This window comes from Neodiprion lecontei, chromosome 2 (genome assembly GCF_021901455.1).
Source record: "Neodiprion lecontei isolate iyNeoLeco1 chromosome 2, iyNeoLeco1.1, whole genome shotgun sequence".
NCBI lineage: Eukaryota > Metazoa > Arthropoda > Insecta > Hymenoptera > Diprionidae > Neodiprion > Neodiprion lecontei.
Genome location: NC_060261.1, coordinates 14,197,120 through 14,220,240, shown reverse-complemented (window position 1 = coordinate 14,220,240; position 23,121 = coordinate 14,197,120). Strand labels below are relative to the sequence as shown.

At 36.6% G+C, this 23,121-nt stretch overlaps 3 protein-coding genes across 7 annotated transcripts in view; all 3 read right to left on the bottom strand.

The window, feature by feature from the left end:
* LOC107224190 (division abnormally delayed protein) overlaps positions 1 to 7,636 on the bottom strand; it is a 66,611-nt gene extending 58,975 nt beyond the window's left edge. Inside the window, exons 1-2 of the mRNA XM_015664192.2 lie at positions 7,026 to 7,636; positions 1,283 to 1,423 (exon numbers count right to left, since the gene is read on the bottom strand). Coding sequence (XP_015519678.1) covers positions 1,283 to 1,423; positions 7,026 to 7,185 — 301 coding nt within the window. The 5' untranslated portion in view covers positions 7,186 to 7,636. The remainder of the gene's footprint in view (positions 1 to 1,282; positions 1,424 to 7,025) is intronic.
* Positions 7,637 to 8,413: 777 nt separating this feature from the next.
* Positions 8,414 to 17,379, bottom strand: LOC107225088 (DNA replication licensing factor Mcm7). 2 transcript variants are annotated; one of them, XM_015665456.2, is made up of 10 exons: positions 17,054 to 17,379; positions 14,849 to 15,057; positions 14,281 to 14,444; positions 12,841 to 13,021; positions 12,408 to 12,545; positions 12,147 to 12,329; positions 11,632 to 11,845; positions 10,220 to 10,697; positions 9,832 to 9,983; positions 8,414 to 9,479 (listed from the first exon to the last, which is right to left on the bottom strand). In XM_015665456.2, exons 1-10 carry the CDS (start codon positions 17,091 to 17,093, stop codon positions 9,067 to 9,069), a joined length of 2,172 nt encoding a protein of 723 aa, XP_015520942.1. In that variant the 5' UTR covers positions 17,094 to 17,379; the 3' UTR covers positions 8,414 to 9,066. The 2 variants fall into 2 exon arrangements, with proteins under 2 accessions (XP_015520942.1, XP_046588869.1); XM_046732913.1 differs by lacking the exon at positions 17,054 to 17,379 and adding an exon at positions 16,567 to 16,587.
* Positions 17,380 to 19,821: 2,442 nt separating this feature from the next.
* Positions 19,822 to 23,121, bottom strand: part of LOC107223741 (regulator of G-protein signaling 7) — a 29,003-nt gene continuing 25,703 nt past the window's right edge. Inside the window, exons 8-13 of one of the 4 annotated variants that reach the window (XR_006903076.1) lie at positions 22,087 to 22,200; positions 21,846 to 21,971; positions 21,545 to 21,731; positions 21,190 to 21,282; positions 21,040 to 21,146; positions 19,822 to 20,926 (exon numbers count right to left, since the gene is read on the bottom strand). Coding sequence is in view for 3 of the 4 variants with exons in the window: in XM_015663721.2 (XP_015519207.2) it covers positions 21,049 to 21,114; positions 21,190 to 21,282; positions 21,545 to 21,731; positions 21,846 to 21,971; positions 22,087 to 22,200 (586 nt within the window). In the remaining variant the exon portion in view is untranslated. Of the gene's footprint in view, positions 21,147 to 21,189; positions 21,283 to 21,544; positions 21,732 to 21,845; positions 21,972 to 22,086; positions 22,201 to 23,121 lie in introns of all 4 variants that reach the window. The other 3 variants (XM_015663721.2, XM_046732916.1, XM_015663645.2) reach the window with 3 other exon arrangements.

The following is a 23,121-nucleotide window of genomic DNA, read 5'->3' as shown; positions in this document are numbered from 1 at the left end:
GTTGTTAAATTTCTACTAAAGTATCCCTTGTGTACCTTCAAACTTCACACGTCAAAATAAACTTTACAACAGATTATTATTATTTAAGTTGTTTGCTTATAGATTGTCTAAAGGTGAACCTAAGTTTCTTCATTATTAAAATATCAATGTTGCGTTTTCAATGGTGGCATCTTAAAAAATATGAAGGTTATTAGGAACACTTGTGCTGAATTATTTCCGATATACCGAATTACTATACATTTACTGAATCAATGGACCCAAGATTCATTAGTAGAATACGACTTATCACGGTAAACTTATAGTAAGGTGCGCGTGTTTCGAGGTTATGTTCATATTTCACATAAATTTTACGATATATAGAGTGATTATCGGTCGACATAATGGTCTGTCGTCTGCTATAGTTGAATGCGCATGCGCTAAAATTCGATAGCAGTTGTTTGCCAGGGCGGCGGACCGTCAAAAACATAACCTCAAAACTTTTGACAGTTGTCACTGAAAGTTGTATTCAATACCGACAGCTGTCAAAATTTTTGAGGCTATGTTTGTGACGGTTGGCCGCCCTGGCAAACATCTGCTATTGATTTGTAGCGCATGCGCGTTAAACCATAGCAGACGACGGGCCATTCTGTCGATAGATAATCACTCTGTATACTTTATACATATACCAGTTGTACATGCCTTTCCCATTACAATACAATTTCCTAAAAAGGCCATTTATTAGCCAACCAAAAATCTATGAGAAAATGCTAAAGTTACTCTGAGATACAGAAATCTCAAGTTCACGATAAACGCTGATTGCACAGAGCAAATAAATCAAATTTATATTAGTAGTTCGGTTGTACACGATTATTGATGACAAACTACCACATTCTCCATAAATGTTAATAGACCTCTTAACATGGGACGTTTTTTAAGGTAAAACCGTCTCCCCACTACTAATTACAGGAAATTAGTCGTCGCGTCAAGGAATTGTGGTTCACATTGGCATACATGCCGCATGCATATAAGGTGGTTTTTATTTTCGATACGAATTCAATAATTTAGTTCACTGTTAGATGCACCTATGCCAGTGTTTAACATCGGTACATCCATATCGCCCCGCGTCTACGGGAATGTGTGCCGTATCGTTTTCTTGGAGTTCATTTTGTTACCGAATTTTTCTTAGCGGATGACGTATGCATCCCTCGAGGCATCCGGTAAACCGATGACTTCGTAAGACGACGCCTCGTGTTGTTGAAAGAGTATAATCTTGGTACAAGTGTAGTCAATAAAGTCAACTCACCCCTTATAGCGTCTGCGGTAGACGCCAGGAGACCTTGGAGAGTCCGGCTGTGATGGTGCATCAAATTTTGGAAATCACTTTTCGCCTGGTTCCGGATTCGGTGCTCCATGTCAGAACTGCAGCAAGACCCGCCACACGTAGCTGTGAAGAAAGAAGAGGAAACAATCTTATCATTCCGCCATTTATTCTCGTCAAGATTTATTGTTAGTCACCGGTAGATCAAGTTATAACCGACCAAATTACTAGACCAATGACATTGAAATTGTTTCGACGCTCTTCTGATCGAATCGTGCCAAATAGGCCTCGGCATTGCAATTGACACTGGCTGCATGTGGCATGATAACGAACCTCTGTAGTGCCGGATGAATTACCACCACCTATCACAACTGAAATTGCGATGAAGCGTAGCAGTGAAGCTATGCTACATTGGAAAAGTTATGCGCCGAATCTTTTGCTTGATCATACCTAATAACACTAAGGAATCTTTGATACAGTCCGTCTTCTCAGAATGACCTGCTCTAAACTCCTGAAGAGAATCAAATTCTGGTTCGAAAAAGGGTCATCAAGACTTGTCTGGAGAACTTGAATTTTTGAGATTTTAAAATTTCCTACGAGTCTCTGGTTTACCACGTTTCACGTACGGTAACCAAATATGATTGTTTCCGCAGTTATAGGTCATAAGGTTAAAGACAGAACGAAAACTTGTAACATCATTTCTCCGCGGTATCTTGTTCCATGCAATTTGACCAAATTACTTTCGGTGGGTATTAAACCCATACTGCACTTGGACACGTCAGCTCACGTGCTAGTCACGAGGATCGACGTAACAGACTTGCTCGCAAACGTCGTAACAGCTCAACCGCCGATATTATGGCCTGATAAAGTTTCCAAGAGGCAGGGGAACGACGAATGAAATAGAAAGGGAAAGTAGGAATAGCGGATTGACGTCTAAGGTAATCATAAGAGTTGGACGTTAACCAAAGAGCTACATGAAATTTCTTTTCCTAAAAATGCTACAGAGACTCATCGTATTTCCGTGAGGTACTCTTTGCCCTTTAGTCTCTAATCGACTTTTTTTCAGAATAGGTTATTGCTCGTAACAAAATTACGAAACAGCACTTTCTCACTGCAAGAATCCTGCCTGCCTATTTCTGATGACTACAATTCTCAGTTGACTGTATTTTTCTTGAGTTTTTGGTCGTTATTCACGACTAAGCCTACGCAATGAACTGGCAAAATTAGAGCAGACCGAAATGAGCGATTTTCTTTTCGAAAACGGCGTTAAGAATTTCTTGTTCCTTTGCAATTTGTCGAGTTAGGCTCTATGGACTTCACTCCCTTCCCTCGATTGTTCGCAAACGTTAAATCAATTAGTTTAAATAATAACTACAGGTATACCGACGTGTAGGAGTAAAGTTGAAATAGCCGTGGTGGTTATCGTGAAACAGTGAGTTACCTTAACAGGTATTTATGAAGGGGTTAAACGCAGCCTTAGCAACTGATTTTTGTCATTGAAGTTTATTCGACGGTCTCGCTGCGTATCAGTTATCACGTTACGCTTTTATCGATTCCCAATAAGTTTTACACCGCTCATATATTTTCGGAGCGTAGCTATAGGTATTCAATAGATAAATAAATATTTGCGTTATGATTCATCGCCATTGTATGTACGTACATTACGCGCATATCACAGATTTCCATGGATAACTTTTATTACTATTCCATATATCTTCGTCCTCCCTGTTCCGTCCGGTTTCACGCGGAAATAAAAAACATGTTTCTCACTTTGTTTCGGTTTCTTTTTTTTTTGCTTCCATTTTCCCATCCCCTTATTTCATTTGCATTTATGGGTGCGACATTTTGCATAACGAAATAACATTTGCGAATGAAATTAAATAACTTGTACGATGGTAATTAAAACACGGTAACGTTTTGCAGAGATTTCGATACCGCCGTTCGAAAATGTTTTCTCAATCTTAGGCGGCAATATCGCGGAATCAGGACGAGATAAACAATCCATACCCAATTTATAAGGATGAAGTTAGTAACGTTACTTCTCATCTTTAAGATCGTCTGAAAATTGATAAACCATGATAAACAAAACACTCATATTTTTAAAAACCAAATCCTTGAAAGTCAATCAAATATTGTACAGTAACGATTTTTCCCTGATATTTCGTTACGTTAACATTACTAACTTCAGCCTCGTCCGAATTTACGGTTTTCAGTCACGGAACTGGAAGTACAGAAAACAAGAATGAATTAAATATACTCCATTGAAATTGTCAACACTTGATGTGGATAAATAATTTGTGACAATCGACTATTGTTCAGATTCGAATTATTATTCTCACCATCTGCCGAATAAATGAATAATGTTTTAGATCCTGAAAAGGGTATGCATAACTATATAACCTGTATGAATGAAATGTATTTTTATTGAGTATATAACTCTGACTGGTGACGGTCTGAAGAAGAAGGAATTAAATTCAGAAATTAAAATATTTTTTTGGTAGCTACACTCGCTTTTAATTCTTACGTATTTCTACGTAACTTCCGACGATGAGAAAAGCTGCAGCGTCGTTAAAAAAAAGAATTTATTCTTTTTTTCTCTTTTATTTTCTCTACGTTCTTTTACAAATACAAACGAACTGCAAGTGCGACAGCAAAAAAACGGTGAGATGATAAGGGATGCGAGAGAAAATAAATAGGTACAACGTGTACAAGCTTCTCCCAACTTGACGCATAGTTTGAGAGATTACAAACCACCGTAGTAGTAGGTATATATACACGATGGGGCCAAAATGCCCCCTGGAAAAACTGTCGTGTGTATAATATACATCCGTGGTGGTACGTAATGTGCGCAAACATCCACGGCAGTTGAAAGATCTATGTAATATTATCATTGTCATATAACGTGCACCATGTCTTTCACGAGGAAACAGACGCCTGTATGTATATACATATAAACACATTTTTGTTCGCATGCTGTTGACACTTTGCACACTCTAATAATATACCCTGCATGGCCTGTAGAAGGCGTGAACACAATAGACTTGGAGGAAACCGCAGGTGTGGCGCCAAAAGGACTCGGTCGGGGGTTAAAACAGCAGAAACCCCGCCATTGCCGTTCGACTGTGCGCAGCACGGGATTTTATTTGAGATTGTAAAACTTATTGCGGTATGGTGCCCGGCGGCCATCCGATAAAAATAACAATTTCTACGATCTTTGATGGCGCAGTTTTCGTGTCGTTACGCGGTGATCTAAAGCTGACTGAAAAATTGAAGAATGGCGATCAGTAGAGGTCGGACTGAATAAGCACGACGAATATTATTCTGGATATGCATAATACCGTGAGGGAACGGTGAAACTTTTCAGGCTGTGTGTTCGACTACTCATGCGCAAAATAATTGAACTCTATGACTGGTCGGCAAGCCAACCGCCGCAGGGTAGCCAACTTATACGAAACGGGTATGGCGTCAAACTCTCCCGCGTCAAGTGTCGCATTGAAATTATATTTTTACGATCAACGATCAGTTAACGGTGAAAGATAGCCAAGCTTTTTGGAATGACTGCTTCAACCGTTTAAGATCTGACTACCCTAAAATCATTCGCATTACCTACATCGCGTCCATAACCCTCATAAGCCGCGATTCATAGCCGAAGCTTAAGGTTACCAGGCCTGCATGAAAATTTGACAAAGCTCGCGCATACGCAGTCGGACGCTGAATCTGCCAAGTTTCACCGTTTCCCCTCGTTATATCATGAGTGTTCAGGCATAAATTATGCTGCAGGCTGAGTTTAATTAATGCAAGCCTTTATACAAGTATAATGTGCGGCGGCAGCGACTACGAATACCATATTGGCATAGCAATATGTGAGAACAACAGATCCTTAAACGATAAGAAACAACGTAAGCAGGTTAACAGTTTCGTTGTCGTTGACGGTGTGAGTACTCCTCCTATTTCTTCGTCACGGCTGTCACCCTAGTCGACACAAACAGGGGCGGAGGATTTAAGAGGAGGATATAGAAAGAGACGACTGGTTGAGGGGGGTCGAGATGGTCAAACACATTAGTCACTGTCGGAAGTTTTCAGGTCGAAGGTGTAGATGCAGGGTATAATAAGAAATTTACCATGAATTATAAAAAGTTTGAAAGAATATGCAACCGTTGCATCTAGCCGATTTCTACATATTTCTCGTATTGTATTATTTGTATCGCAAGCTTTCCGGGACGCTTGTATTCGCGGCACTTAGTTACAGCTTCTATGACCTTGCTTTATTGTATACGCGTAGATGCATCAAGTAGTACATTATGAGAATATATTACATGTATATGATGTCAGCACCGCCATGCTGATAGACATACGTATGATATTTCTGATTACAACGTTAATGTAACGATGCACTTTCAGAATAAATCGTCATTTTGCGACTACAGGATTGTCCGATGTTCAGTAAATTAACCGTAACGAAGCAAAACATACTTATATTCGTGTTATCGATAGTTTAAGATAGTCAAATTTTGTAAATAATTTTACGAACCAGACTGTACGGCGTTGCGTACATATCATGGAAAGGTTAACATATCGGTGACGGTATCAAGTCAACGTGTAGATGTGTCAACTCAAATTTTTACAGTCAATACGATTGTTGGCAAGCTTGTCAGTTCAAATTTATCCGTCACCTGCACGAGTCGATCCTGCAGCCGCGATTGTTACGATCTCGGCTTTAAAACTTATCGCACGCTTAGAGTCGTCAAATATTGACAACGCGCTTCCGTCAGTCAATCAGACACGCGCTGCGATAACTATGATAAGATGACGCTGTTTACTGATGTCAACTTATTATTAGAAATAAATTAACTCAGCGAAATGTCCTCTTTCCCCTTCGATTCCAATTTTTTAAAATAAACATTTTTCATCACAGATCGATTGCTCGTCCGATGTTTGTCAATCCTCACAATTTTAATTTTAGTCCCTGATTATATAATTATAGAAAAGTGAAAAACAAAACAATACGAACGAGGAGCAGTTTCACTAAGGTGAACAAATTTTTTATTTCAATCACTCGAACAATTGAAGTAGCAAATAGGTAGATGAGTATATTATTATATTACGCCAGAGCAAAGCTTTGGTTGCTTGGAAAATCGCTGACGAAAATTTGTCGAGAAGAAAATATGAGTAAAGTTGACATCATATTATTATTGAAGTTTGTAACGTTATCGTAACGATTCGTGCTAAGGAAAACCCGTTATTTTGCGATATTGGAATTGTCTGAAATTCAGTAAATCGTAACAAAACAAAACACTCATATTTGGAAATCCAAGTTCCTTTAAAATCATTGAAAAAATTTCGTTTCGTTAAGATAACGTTACTAATTTCAACCTCGTAAGTTGACACCGGTTCCTTCAGCCCAATAATTATAGTTTATTTCGGCAAGCCAGGGTCATACGTGTGGTACGCACAAAGAGAGCGCTCAATCGCAAACTGTTTGAAAATAAGAAGAGGTTGACAGGCGACCGAAGGACCACCTCGTGGGTTGGTTTCAACTTTCGGTATATCATCAAATAATCCCTATCGATGGAGTGCGAGTGGTTCCGATGGTGACGGAGATGGGTTCGAGGAAGGGTTTGGAGGATAGCGAAATGTAAACAAATACGAGAATAGAGAAAGTTAAGAATGTGTAAAGAAAATAGTCAATAGTTGATATTAATAGTATCGTGATGGTGAATATACTCACTTTTTGAAGGCTCGTCCTCCATATACTCAATAGAGATATTTTTACCATCAAAAAAGGGTTTAACTGTCTCGCAGGCAGTTCTGCTGGTCGTCCGCGAAAACACATCACCCGGACACGCACACAATATAATAATCACAAACACACTACGCAGAGCACACATTTTTCCGATAACTGATTTTCCGTACTTCCGGTATCACTTGTTATTCGTTATTTTCTTCCCCTTAACTTCTCTACCTCGTTCCTAATTTATCGAACGTCGGTTAATAGCAGGAAAAATGGAAAAATAAAAAATTTATACATATATACGGGTGTACGTGCGTGCAGTTATATATAAACATAGAACCTCGGCTCGTTCGATCGTGAACGTTTTGTGCGAGAGGGAAAACCCTACGCCTGGGATAATCTCACGGCACCTGGAAAATCCAACAAAATCGACGAGGACTCAACGCTGAGCTCGACTCGTCTGAGTCGTGAGCAAAGGCGCCGCGCGACGTTCACTCCACGAATCGTTGGGCACGACTGACGACTGACTGAAAATCAACTCAATTTCAAAAACCGTTCACCCCCCCGAGTACACCGACCTTCGTCCTTCGCCGACGCAGACGTGTCTGGCCTGGCTGCTGTGATCGCTGCTGCTATTCGGTCCGACAGCAGACCGGCCGTGCCGCCATCTCACCGACGGAACCGCATTCTACCGAAAGCTTCCGAATACCCGACTCGCCGGAGCATACCTTTCGTTGATCACTGAACCATTCTCGGAGCACAGGTAAGCGGTTTTTTTTTTAAAGGATGGATCGGGCGTACCGTCCGAACCAAAAGTTGGGCAAGGAGAAATTATAGTCAATTTAATCCTCGAGTCATAGCGGTAAGTATTCGTACCGCCTGTTTCTTATCGATTTTTTTTTTTTTAATACTTAGAGAACTTTTTGAACATACTTCAGGAAGGGTTTTTGCTATTTCTGACCGCATACCAACGTTTGCAAAAATCCGAGAGTAATTATTGAGATATATTGCATATTATCATGGCTATGAACAAATTGGCTGAAAAAAATTTAAAGTCGAATTGTTGAAATTCAAGATGATGTATCCAATATGCCGAAAGTTTTTGTTTATAATTAATAAATTTCAAAAATTTATGTCAATTATTTTAAATTGCAATTAGACTGCAAATTCGTTATAAGCGACCCAAGAGATCCCTGTGCTGAAATATTCGAATTCTATAGATTTTTAAAACTTTTGTCCTTCGTATTCGATCCTCTATGCGATTTCAGATTCGTAATCAGCTGCCCCAAAAATACTAGAGGAACTATATTTTTATATAAGTGGACTTGGAACAATAATGTGTAACTCAAAGGGTTAAGCAATTAGGGTTGAAATAATACATTATGTAACAAGGGAATAATCGACTTTTATTCCTGTGTTACACATGGGACTTCATTTCCGACGCAACTCTGACCACATTATTGACTTCAAAAGGAAAGAGGAAATTTAACAAAACGTATACAAGAAGTACATGGATGTAGGTCGGCGGAAGTTCGGGCAAGGGAGCGGGTTCAGGGTCACGGGGACGACGCCCCCACCTTAAAAATAAAATAAATTTTTAAAAATTCATGGTGGAATATACAAATAATTATGTGATTGCGAAAATCACAGATTGCGTTGAATTGCACCAGTGTTGTGGTTATAAATTTGACTTATATCATATCTAATTTACCTGTTAATTAATTAAGAGTGTTATACGAATATACAATTGTAACATTTCACTGTGAATTTTCAAGTGATACACGAAGATGCGACTTTAGTAGGTAAAATAGGATATGGAATCACATTTACTTTATTCATGTTAGTTGATTTAAGTTTTCAGTGAAATTATGTAAACAAATAATACAATTTTTTTTACGAGCTAGCTAAAAAATAATATAATTTGAGCCATAATCAAGCATTATATACTGGGTCAAGTTTGAAATAATGAAAAACACTAAACTAATGTACAAACTTAATGTTGGTTTTGAAATAAAAAACATGGGCAGAAATATTATTTTTACAAAAAAGTGATCTGTGTCCTGGCTTGGTTCACTTGCCAAACGTTGAGTTCTTCATATTCCTCGATGCACTCATTCACTTGATCAGGTTTGAATCCTTTGTTTGTGCACCGGTCAAAAATGTCCGAAACTTTTACAGTCTTGTCAGTTCCCGCTAAATCCCTGATCAGGGCATATATCCTGTCAACTGGATTCTGGGGTCTGATTGTGCGCACCTCAAGGTGGTTTATGGAGTCTTTCGACATTTCAATCAAACGAATTGCTTCCGAAATATCGTCTTTTTCGACAGTGTCAGACAGTCGAAGGCGAGCCAAAGCAGTCGATATACGCAATACACCCAACAAGTTCCGGGCAGACGTAAATGTCATGTCACGACTATTCCGGGCCTCTTTACGCATCTCCACATATGAATCTGTAAAACACGATTCCATTCCATTCCGTCTTTTGGGACTGATTTATAGTAGTAAAGAAAAATTTGAAAAGCTCATCATTTCCTGATATTGAAATTCAAGACTTAATGAGCAACTTGAGTAAAAATTGAATGCATAACGTAACGATTCGAATATTTTTTGAAACGTTTAGTTTCCTTGAAGACTGTCTTCTCCAAGCTTTAGTATTTTGCTAACAGGAACAAACCTCGCAGAATAATTGGAAGGTATTGACAATGGCTATTTCATAAAATATAAATATATTATATACTTTAAACGCAAAAACCGCTGAGGTGGATACTAACTTCGATGTTATAAAATAAGAATTATACTCACTGACTATAAAATCTGTGAGATCCTCAGTTATAACTGGTTGCGTTTTTTTACAAAGAGCGATGTACTTTCTCATTGTTTTCATATCGAAGGCTGCTGATTTAGTCGGTGGTTGCACAGAATGTTGATGTACGTAGGTAATGTGTTTTGCCAGCCTATAAATGATTGCAAAAAAACCATATATTTGAAATTTCAACACCTCTAGAGTGGAATAACAGTACCTTATATTGAAATTAAAACTGACTGCTGCCAGTGAAAATAGTAACAATATGCTACAGTTCGTGAGTAAATGGCACAGCACTTAAGATACAATATGTTTGATTGCTTTTATAACTACAAAGTGTGCAACACTTAGGTTATTTAACCAAAATACCGGAGACAATTCACCTACCGTAGATCGTTATCTCGGTCTGCTCGATCTTGAATCAACCAAAGTAAATCAAATCGAGACAACAAGGCAGCGGGCAATTGAATATTTTGCTCGATAGTCCTTTTTGGATTGTATCTGCCATAGGCGGGATTGGCAGCAGCTAATATCGACACCCGCGCATTCAGGGATGTCATTATCCCTGCCTTAGCTATTGAAATTGTCTGCTGTTCCATAACTTCGTGAATAGCAGTTCGATCTGCGTCTGCCATTTTATCAAATTCGTCGATACAGCATACGCCTTGATCAGCCAGAACTAAGGCTCCACCTTCGAGCGTCATTTCACCCGTCAATGGATCTTTCAGAATAGCTGCGGTTAGACCAACACCTGATGATCCACGTCCTGTTGTGTACTGAGATCGTGATGCCAACCGATTTATATATGACAACAGCTGTGACTTTGCTACTCCAGGATCTCCCATTAAACAAATATTGATGTTACCTGTGTATGTTACATCGATTATGATCGCTGCCCAGCTATCGGTAAGGAAAAGCCATCTATATGGGACCCTGATTGTTAAAAGTGCGAATCGAAGTGGCAAAATCATTCACAGCTTTGTGGAAAAAATTTGAATCTTCGACATTCTCTAACTCATTCACAAGATCAAATAAGTGTATACATATAAGTGTGCTAAACTCGGTGAGTCGAAATAAAGCGCCGGAATAGCTAGCCACTTCGATAGCCAACTGTGAGCCCGTAAACTATAATTGGGTTCACAAAATTGCAGTTTTTCATTAGCACGGAGCCTATAGTTTTGGATTATGGTAATATCCATTGATAATAAATTCTGAAAGAATGTAAATTCGAAGAATTGGTGATTTCGAAAAATTAACGACGGAGCCAGGAATCGAACCTGGCGTCTAGAGATGCTTGACCGGAGCCTTACTCCACTAGACCACCTAGCCGCCCTGACTCTGTTGTCGTTAATTTCTCTCATCACCAGTGAGTTCGAATTTGTTTTCCTGTGTTTCTTTCAACAATATTCTTCTCGTAGAAAAATGATTTGCACATCTGCATATCATTCATTAGACGGCATTGCTTGTCTTACGTGGCTTCTCATCGAAAGCAAGGATTCAAAAGGGTAAACACAACATCTACACATTATAGTCCTCCTTATACACAGTGCTTGAAGAGAAGAAACTTCTTATTCACGATAATAAATTCTCTTTCAACAACCATTACCATTTAGTAAACGTTACATTGAATACAAGTAGAGCCTTGGTTCTTTTCGAATTTTATTTAATCAACTGACTCGTTTTTACTTGGAAATACGCGTTTCGATAAATTTCGGGTTTTTTATACAGAGGATAATTTTATTGAACTGATTGGTTAAGGTTACTGTGGCGATGAGAATTGATAAAAAAAAATTTCATACCTCTGATTTTCATATCATTGGATTTATTATCAACACCACCAACAAGAAGTAACAACAAAGCTTTCTTGATGTCCTCATGCCCGTAAATTTCTGGCGCCAAAGAACACGCCAGTTTATCATAAAATCCATCGTCAGTTAACAGTTCTAATTCTTCGGGTGTTAATTCGTTAGAGGCGTCATTCTCGGCATCTATTTGATTGATGCCAATAACTCTCTGAAATTGAACAGTGGCTAGTGAAATTTAACTATCTCCAAATTCTTTGACATGAAATGTCGTCTGTGAGGAATAAGGTTGTTTTTTATTCGTAACCAATTATAGTATTCTTATGAATATAAGTTGATTTTTGTTTATCAGACTTGGCGATAGAGATCGAAACATTTTCCGAACTCATCCGATAAGGGTAATTCTACCTATACATCGAGTACAATTTTCTTGTTCCAGTATAAGAATAAAGTATAGAGTAATTGTCACGAATAATTACAGAGTTTCGTACAAAATGAAAGAATATTCTTACGTGTGCCTCTAAGAAAGTTTCGCTCAGTAGTCCAGATATCATTTGCCTGAATCCTGATCTCAGTAAAGGTAAAAATATTCCAGTAATAGTTACATGATCTCCAGGCTGACATTGCCTTGTCATTTCACCGCGGCAGAAGATCGTCAACGATCTTGGAATATGACCAACAGGTACTTGATCACTCTGCAATATAATATGCAAGTAGGATTCTATCTTTTATTCAGAGATTATCTGACTACACTATTGACTACTTGAGCTTACATGTTCTTGAATCTTGATCTCCTGAAACTTAATGAACTTGGAACCTCTTGTTTGCAAAGATAACCTTCCTCCAGATTTATTGACCCGGCAATCGTCGCTTCCACAGAATTGCAAGGGCATGAAGCTTAGCGAAAGTACCTGCACATTGAGTAGCGAAGTAATAATAACTGTACTTTTTAGAAAGTCATTAATTGTAAGTCCAATTATCTATTCGATATTATATGTACCAGAACATTTCGAGCAACGTCCCCATTGGGAGCTACAGCATAAAAAGCGAGTCGTAGCTGTTCGCAGTACTTACTAAATGTGCGGAAAATGCACAATGAACCCTATGTTCGGATTAGTTGCTAATCGCCACAGATGACGATAAATAAAATCGAATAGCTCCCTATGGGGCTTTTGTGCAAAATGAACCGGCATGATTTTTCCCTACCGGTTGGTATGTTTCTGCCCCGCATTGATCACAAGTATAAGTGGCAACGACCATCATCGGTTTAACCTCTGTGGATCGGGTAACGATACCCCTTACTGTGACTAATTTGCCAATGTGCTCAGCTTTTATGTCTCTAACCGGTAAAGCTTTAGATGCTCCGAAATCTCTGAAGTAAACTTCGCTGAAAAGAGATGGATATGTACAGATAGGATTTCTATTTCAATCGATGGAAACGTAATAAATGTACAGGAAATTTATGGAAAAGTAAAAGTTAGTTGATTTTCAGGGAGGCATTACGTAGACTCAATTCAACTTCTCTGGGTTGATCCTACAGGGTTTTCAGCGTTTGTCTTAAAATAAGTGTGTTTTGTATCGGATATGATGTTAATCCTGACAACCTGTATCATTACCAGCAGCATCAAACATTCTTTGTGATTGATGTTACGCGTAATTTCCAGTAGCTTTGGATTACTTATATTTTTATGTATGAGAATGATTGAGTACACAATATTGTCTCTAGGGTACGAATGTCAAAAAAGGTATTTGCCGAAACCGACATAGAATGTCAACACTAAACTTGACATTGTGCTCTCAAATGTTTTAATACCTCTGATGATAAATTTCTCTTCCATTATCCGTATCAAACTTCTTAGCCAACTACCCGGTTTTATAACTATCTCTGAAGCTACTTCCGTACTGAGAAAGTTCACCACCTAGTGGCTGTTTATCGTACTAGTATACTGATGTTTACGATGAATATATTCTCTACTTATTTTAAAGTATGTGGTGTTTGTTTTACCTAGTAAAAAAATTATTGCAACTGATCCAACTAGTTACACCAAACAAGCTCCGGTTAGATCAACAAAGTACAGCATTAATTGATGTAAATTTTTTGTTGGCTAGATTCATGTACTCATTTTATTTGAAGTACTTAATTGTTTTTGTCAACAAACATGTGACTTGGAGGAACAATACGTAAACTTCAAATGAAATGATATTTAGTTGACTCAATTTCGGTAAAACATTAAAAGGTTCACTCGAATCAATATTTCATTCGATCGCGACAAGAAAGAATTTTGTCGAATCAAGGAATTCGCTTGACTAAATTATTTTGACAAACTAACTAAATCAAAATCGTTGAATTGAAGTCATTGTATTTGGAGCAAATAAGTGATACTCGATTGGTAGTGTGTAGTACGTACTTCTACTCAAGAACAAAATAAATTTCAACTAAGAAGCAGGCTACTAAGAAAATACTAAAGAAATTTACGTATTAAATAAACCTATCGAAATAGGATACAACTGTGAACACACAGAAAACAAACAGAATTATTTCACGAACTATGATTCTTGAGACACCAACAAATATAATGACCGTTTCCCTACTTAAGTGGTGAAAAATTATAGATATTACAGTTGTTAGATCAATGCATTACTCACAATCGTCGCATGAGCTCTGGTGGATAATTGTTTCTTGGGTCCCTCTGATCTCCAGGATGTCTGTTGCGTTGCTCCATCAACAAACGATGCTCAATATAAACATCCAATGAATCTTTAGGTGGTACGACTCTTTCTTTAAAGTCGGGTAACATTTCCTGGACTATCTAAAGGATGAGATTGAAATTCGTAACATTGAAAAACATCATTTTGTAACTTAGGAATTAAACTGAAGGGTTTGCATTTGAAAAATGTGATTATGTTTTGCATCATATCGTTTTACTAAATTTTGAACAATTTTATACTGTTTAATAGAGATTTTTCTGAAAAATCTATTGTTGCATATTAATATTACGAATTTTCATCCCATCTGACACAGAATGACACAAATTGTTTCTGTATAAACAAAGTGCGGACTTCCAAGGTGAAATTGGGTATTAGTTTTCTGAAGGCTCTGTTCAATTTTATAAGTTGACTTGACAAATAGCAGCTACAAGCTTTGAAAATTACTAACAGTTTTCTGTCAAAAATAAGAGAAATGCTTTCAATGATTACTCTTCTCTCATTGTACCTCTGATACTAATGTAGTATAACGACGAGTATTATATTGTATAGCTTCAGCCAATTCGTCATCAAATTCAGCGACGTCGTCAAGTTCAATGATAAATGCAACTTGCTCTCTATGAGCAATATTGGTGAGTTGAGTGCGATATTTAAACGTCTTATCGCCTGATTTATCATCCATTTTCGCATACTCGGCAAAGAACTGCTTGAGCTGTTCTGTAACAAAGATCAGGTACTTGGTGTGAGTCACTCAGTATTGGTGAAAATTACTTAATGTCAAAATAGAGATAATGGATTATTGCCGCATTCAGTCCATGACACAATTTCAGTTTATACTACCTGAAGGAAGCATTTCAAACTGTTCAGACCCTTGTGCATCACCTTAACAAATATCAATTCTAATTCCGTTATACAGTTAAAGTTGGGAGTTAATGTGAGTGGCTGAATCTAATAACTTTGATTAAAACCATTTAAGTTATGTCGATGACGACGCAAGCTTATTTCTAAACCATATTATATATATACCATATATACCATACCACCAGTTATTGTGCACAAGTTACACCGAGATCACACAGCAGAGGTTCCAATGAGTTTGGTTTTCGATACCCCACCGCCAGAGGTTTTTTAAATCATCGTGATCTATTGCTATTGAAAACTACAAGATACACACGAGGTACCTATAGAGTGGTTAAGTTATTTGCAATTTCTTTTGTGAATGTAATTTTTCCAAGTTTTATTATTTATTTGTGATTTTATTCATAGTTCATGGCAGCTACCAAAGATAGTCAAAAAAATTCTGTGACTTTTCTCAAACTTTTCCTGACCAAATTATAATTTTTCCCTGACTAAAATCTGAACTATTAGGGTCAATTCGAGTATCTAATAAATAAAGCTCCCAATCAATCAGTATTCAAAAATATGTTTATGATTTATTTAATGGTCATGGAACTGAGCACATGAGAAAAATTTGTTCTTAGAATTTAGGTTCTTCGTGAGGGAAGCTTTATTCTTTTTCTTTCCATGCCACACAAAATTCTCCAACTAATTGAAAAATTCTCTGACATTCCAGTTTTCCCTGACCAGTGGCCACCCAGTAGTTAATCTCTCAGCGAAATAGTTTGTTTTTCGCTCAAAGCTTTGTCTTCAATCATTCACAGACTAAAGACAAAAAATTCCAAGTCAACAAAATTGATCTTCGGTAACAATAATTAACTTTAGGAATGTATGACACTAGTTAATCTAGTGTAACAGCATTTATCTGGAAAGACAAATTAGTATTTTTTTATTGGAATTTTCTTATATCTGTTAGAAATTGTATTTTAGCCCTATGTGAGTTGCAAAAAAAATTAATACATTTTATTATGAATTTGTTGGATAAAAATTCATCAAAATCAGCAAATCTTCTCTCTCTGTAGGTGTTCTTAAAAGAGACGAACTGGAATTCTTACAAACTTCATCGACAATCGTTGAAACATCTAAGATTCTGAAAGAAGACTTTGTGGGGACTTCCTAGTTTAATTGCTTGGATTCATTCCACATAAAATTTCTTCTTGAGATTTTTTAGTCAACACAATAAAACACAAGAACCAGAACGACTGAGAAATTGCTTCAGTATCATTACACTGTTAGTGATAAACTATTAGTGAATATTATACAATTTGTTGGAACTTCCAAAATGAACCAACTTGCAAAACTCGGTGAACAATCCAACTGTAAACCAACCATTATAGTATCAATTATGCTGCCAGTGTGTGTCACCGTCAGAGACTTGATATATGTATTAAACAAGTCAGCTGGGAAAGGAGAGATCCGGCGGTCATTCTACTGTGCAACAAGCAACAGCGAACAAGTTAACTGAGTAATTAAAATCAATATGCAATTGACTTTACGAAGACATCAGATCCCTGAACAGATTCAACTGTCAAGAATAACAACGAGGAGAGATTGTTCCCATACGACAACCCTGTAAGCCTTCTTAGGGAATTTTGACTGTTTTTTAAATTTGAACTTTTATCTCAGTTTCCTTGTTGCACGGCTCAACACAATGCCGTTGACTGACTCTCTTCGCTAATCGATTTTAACTAATAGTCAGAACTGCGAGTGCTTCAAATGCAGCTTGGAAAATAACAACACTACGTTTGAGGTTATCGAATTATCAATTGATCAATAAACTACAGGGTTAAATTACTAATTGGTTTAAGCAGCTCACCTTTGTCTTTTGTGTAGTCTCTATTTACTTTCGTAGGCATTTTTACTCTTGACTTGGTTTACCACCGACAATAATCAACCGCCAAAGTTAAAGTGATGAAACAACTGGACTTCGACTAAACACAGCAGCACGTTGGGAACAACTGACGCCGGCGAAGTTTTCCCGCCATATTTGCCGCGCAATCGCAAAAAGTAGGTGCATGTGAAAGTGCGCTAGAGGCCCCACTGTCGCTGGCAGAGTTTGGGCGCGGGTTTTGATTAGAGGTAACTTTATGCTGACTAAAGGCATGTGAATGGTATGTGTGTAACATACTTAAGATCGAATAACCGTGTTAGAAGAAAGTATTAGCCATTCTACTGAACGTTCAACTTTGTTGGCATATTGCAAATCATAAACGTCCTCGATTTACTTTTTTAACAATAACAGTCATATTACTTGCGTGCTGTACCAGCTCTATAGTTTCTTCAATCATTTTACGTGTTATTCTATCTTTTACAATTGACATCTCATCTCATTGCAGTAAATGCCGTTTCTGAAACACGGAAGCAAGAAATGCATTCACGTGATAAATTTTGGTACAAAAAAATAAACTAGGCACAGGGTAAGTAATTACAACGCTTTTTGTGGACCTCTAGTTGATACAAAAATTATACACGAGATTTGAGCAAAAGTAAAGTTTTATTTAAAAAACTATTTGTCGATTTATGATGTTAGTTATAATAAATATAATGAAATTATAATTGTGTTTGTGTATATATGTATATCGCTGGATAAAACAAACCATTGTTTATTGTAACCGCTTTATTAATCGGGATACATGCCCGCGAATAGTAGCTACAGACTGTTCAATGTTAGCCCCCATTTTTGAAGTGCTCAGTTGTGAATACATTAGTTGTTCAATTCTTAATGCAACAAAAAGAAAACAATTACTTTCCGATAAAATTTCTCCATATAATAAATGATCCTAGTATGGGTGCAACGGGATGATAATATCTAAAGGTATTGATACTTCTGTGTAGGTTTTGAGACTGTTTTAGATCTTAACTTATTCAGTAGTCACGGATTTTTGTGCATAACAGGATCATTGGAGTAATAATTATTATCCTTAAACTGTCCTAATTGATTAATATCCTAATTCTGCCTCTTAAGATTCACGAGGAATAATTCAGAAAAAATGGAAATAAGTTATATTCCTAATTACACTAGACAATAGTTCTTAAGTTCAAAATACACATTTTAGACATCATATTTATAAAATCATTATCGACCCGTATTATATTGCATCGCACATTCAATTCCGATATCCCGGGTGCAGGACGTATCATAAAATTACTACTTTACGTATTTTATTACCTTAAGGGGATCCATCCATTTTAGTGTAGACAATTTGAAAGCGCCATTAAATCATACGAAATGCATACAAGATTTTTAAAGGTAGATAGTCAGTAGTCGCGTGAGAGTAAATTTGACTTTATAGTTTGTGATTGTGATCAAAATGAAGAAAATAATTAAATAACGAGTGAACACTCAACAATTGGCTACAAAGATACGTCTTTGAATGCAGGCAATCTTTGTTCTTCTAGAATAATAGCAAATTGAATGAATTTTCATATGCCCAATAATGGATATATCCCCTTAACTTTGATCAGTATTTTCTTTTTTCTTTTTCTTTGACACAAATAAGATTGATATACAATTGTAAATATAGTTTACCGTGTTCTTCAAGCTATTAATTATATAGACTAGTTATATGCTGACGTGCGTGATTTGATGAACACTGAATAAATAATTCAGTCGACTTTGGGCCTTCTGACCACAGGATGCATTTTACTTCATAAATATATATATATTCTCTGATCTCTCGAGAACGTGCAACCAATCAGGCAGCAAATACTTTTTATAAACTTTCGCGTCTAGTCCTATATGTCTTTTCACACTACGCTTACATGAGGAAAAAAAGTGATTTTCCGTTCAGGATTAATATTTTCAGGATATTCCGTTCAGGATAATCACTTTTTCACGAATTCTATTACAATCATCACATATGTTGATCTAGCAATGCTTAGCAATAGCCGCATAGTTGAAATTCAAATAGTTCTCCACAACACTATCCCTAAGTTCAAAAAAATACATTGATCATGTTCATTACATTACGTTCCGTGCAAGTGTTGTTGAGCTGACTAATAATAAAATGACACGATCGTATATACATAATTTGTTTACGTGTAAGAAAAATGACATCCAGCTGATTCAGCTCAATATACTAGGGCATGTTTGAAACCAAAAACGTGATATTATAATGAAACAAGTATGCTGTTTTTCACTCAAAAAATGTGAAAATAACCATGGAATGTGCTTTTTTAATGTGTGCAGGTATACGTATGTATATACGATAATCTAACAAATGTTTTTAGTCGTTTCTAAGACGGAATTGTACAACCATATTCACTAACACTATATACACACGGATGCTTATACACCGTTGATTACCACATTGGATGAAACCGTAATCAACTGTTAGGTATATGTATATATAAATATCTATCAACAAGCTCAGGTATGGACAAGCTAGATCAACAATAATAATTGTTATGCACAGGATACCTGCGTATTGCATTATATTTCTATACGGATGCCGTTTTTCTATAAATATTGTTGATAAGCAATTATACACGTACAGTATCACCTTGAAATTGGTAATATGCCCGTATAAGCAAGCAGGTTTCCTGCACAATAAGTGTATAGCTGTATAGTATTATATTCATTTATTATATTTAATATAACAAATGTTCTAATGTGTATCGGCCACATGAGCATTCTTTGATTATACACGTAAATGTTTATACACTCTACAGCCTATCATACATACATTCAATTTGTCTAGTCAGCAACTATAATCACAACAACTTTAAGTACCCGGCTATATTACCGAGGATTAAAAGTGATCAGTATATTTTTTCCAGTCGACTGTTCGCAGCCACTGTCCAGCGTAGCGCTTTGTGACTTATTGTTAAATAATATCGCGAAAAAATTTGTAGTTCATTGTTTAATATTATATGTTTCTTAAAGTCTTTCTTGTTTTGCTGCAGTATTTAAGTTGAGTCATCAAAATTTCTTTTTTTCTTGTATGTCGAATTATATACATCCACATTTATATATAAATGCTTAGAAATTAGAAAGATTGTTTCTTAATGTTTGCACTCTAAATTTGAAAAACAGCTTCTCTCTCTGGTGAGCATAATTTGATTTTCTCATGGGTTGTACATTTCTATATATTTATACAATTTGACTTTTGCAATTCGATATTCACGTAGCTGTGTTCTTCTGTGAACAGTAAGAACATCAATCGATCTATCAAATGTCCTGGTCGAGTTTCCAACTCCTCTTAACGATAATGAATAATTAATTAAAATACAGTTGAACTCACAATAAAATATTTTTCCATAGAATTCATACACCTCAAAAAATATATATTTGCAATTGTCGGCAGTGGGCTAGGTTTCCTCAATGTTGTGTAGACCTCCAGTGTGTGTACAAATCTATGTGTATACTGGATACGCGAATGAGTGTACATATTGGCGAAATTACTATATCAGTGAATATTCTGTCAGGTTCGTAATTTTCTTATTCCTTTCTATTTCAATCTTCCTGGCATCAACTTCATTTATTCATATAACAATAACACCGTTTTATAATTATATCACATCATTCGGCAATAATGATCCCCCTCCCCCCCTCCCCCCCTTTCCCGACACCCTATAAGGAAAATATCAGAATTGCATTATCAAGAATATCATTGAAATTCCACTGCAGCAGCACCCTCCTGCAAATTTTTCAACCCAGCAGGTGTAGTATAACAAATTCAAAGCCTATCTGTAATGCAAAACGAAAAAAATTACTATGCATCGTCGTGTTCTTCAGTCTATAAGCTCGAATGTCAATGGAGACTTAAAATTTAAACATCGCACTACACAAAAAATTATTACATGTATCAGTTAAGATCCTGTAGCATCCTTGCGAGCGGTGAACGACACAATGGAACGAATACCTTTTACTGATGTCTGAAACAGAAGGTGAAAGTAACACCAATGAACTACATGGGCAGTGAGTCATGAATATAAACAATGAAATCTTACTTTTTTCTTGGAACCGTTGAGAAAATCTTTGTACATTTCCGAGCGTAGATATCTCGAATAACTATCACTTTTCATCAGGTGATAGACGTGAGCCTGAGTACAAAATGTTACAGTGAGTGTTAATATTTTTCGTCAGCTGATGGAAATATTATTGGAACAAGAATGTTAAATTGAGGATAGACAGATTATTGATAGTGACTTGATAAGTTGAACGTGGCAGAAAATCATGATTTGGATTGTAATAAATTTATAGTAGTAGTTAAGTTTGAATCAGATTAGACTTAATTTTCGATAATCTTCTCTGAATTCTGCCATGAAAACAATACAATGTAATAGTATGTGTGAAAATAGTTACAGCAGCGATGTCGAAACTCCATCTGTCTGACTGTTCCAAGTTCTTCTTAGTGGAATCATACGATCTTGAATCAACGTTAATCGGACAGCTGGCATCAGTACCTAAATACTCATCCCAAATTTCTTGAACTCTAGCTTGAACGTCACGCTGAGGTAAGGTTTTCAATTCCTGTGCAGCTTCCCAAAATCTATAAAAGAAATCGGTAATAAATATGCCACCAATAACATGCTTCCTCAGATATAACATTTGGTGACAGTTGACTACAATGACTATTGATGTATTATTCTTCAAATATACATACTTCAAATTTTCTCCACTAAATTCCTTATCCAAAAAACGCACGAACTGTTCTCTGCCAATTGGATCTTGAAGTAATTCTTGTAGACTGAAAGCCCATCGTTTCACCCGTCTAGCAGATATTTCTTTTCTGTGATGTACAAGTTAATGAAAAAAATGACTGAACACTACGGTATGAAAAAAAAGGGAACTCAACAAATACAGACAAACATGTCCGCAATTATTCTATAACAACGTAAACTTACGCTATTTTTTCCTGTTCCCACATCTCCGGATTATCCGAAACCCATGGATTGGTGAACTCTGGTTGGGTGAAGAATGGATCATACTCCGCGTATTGCTCAAAATAATTGATCAGTCTGTAAAATCATACAGTAGTGTTATGGGTACGCTGTTCTGGAACGATTATCCTCATTTGATATTATTCATAGAATTGGCCCAGCCGTTTCCGTTACCAGAGTAAAAAGTTAACATCAGTAAATTTCTCTTAAATATACGACAAATATAATGCCAATTGTAGAGTAGTAAGATGTAATAGGCTGATTGGAAAATTGTCTGTTCAACAAATGTCTGACTGCTACCGGCCAACATCTTAGCATTTCCGAATACAAAGCAGTTCTGATGATAACAGATAATATATTTTGCTGGGCTTTGATTGTTTCAACAGCAATTGCGCACATAACGACGTTATTTTCAGAGATTTTGTGCGCGATGCGATGCTTAAGAAGATGCTATATTAGTATCTACCGATCGAGTAAAATGTCACTTGTTCCGACTATTGTATTATAAAAGTTCACGCATCGCTGACGTAAAAATTTCGCATACACCACGACTTTACATGTAATGTCAAATAAGAACAATCGAAAACTTTTTTATTGTAAGTGAGAATAGCCTCATAAAAATTAATGCTTGCAATTAATGGTAATTCAATTATAGGAACATATTTTCTGAGATTATTTTTACATAAACCAAATATTTGTTTGAACGTTTGTGTTCGGCATTGCATATAACGTTGCACTAGGTGCAAATGTTTTAGATCAACGTTGCATAGGCTCTGGTAATAGGAAAAGTGACATTTTACTCGGTCTGTTCAGACTGACTCTAGCATGCTTCTAAGAGTCAATCATACCAGTTTCTTTTTGCAATACGTATATACACGTACAAATAATCTTTGCGGGTTGAATTCATGGAAACTGAAAGGAATCTATCAAATATTTGATAGAAAAATTTATTCTTTCAGTAGGTAAACAAATGTTTAACGTGAAATAAAATGCTACAAT

Coding starts and splice junctions, on each gene's coding strand:
- LOC107225088 (XM_015665456.2), bottom strand. CDS start 17,093: ATGCCTACGAAAGTAAATAGAGACTACACAAAAGACAAAG. Junction 11,846..12,146: donor AAACTTTCTTAGAGGCACAC/GTAAGAATATTC, acceptor GTTCAATTTCAG/AGAGTTATTGGCATCAATCA. Junction 9,984..10,219: donor GACCGAGATAACGATCTACG/GTAGGTGAATTG, acceptor AATCATTTATAG/GCTGGCAAAACACATTACCT.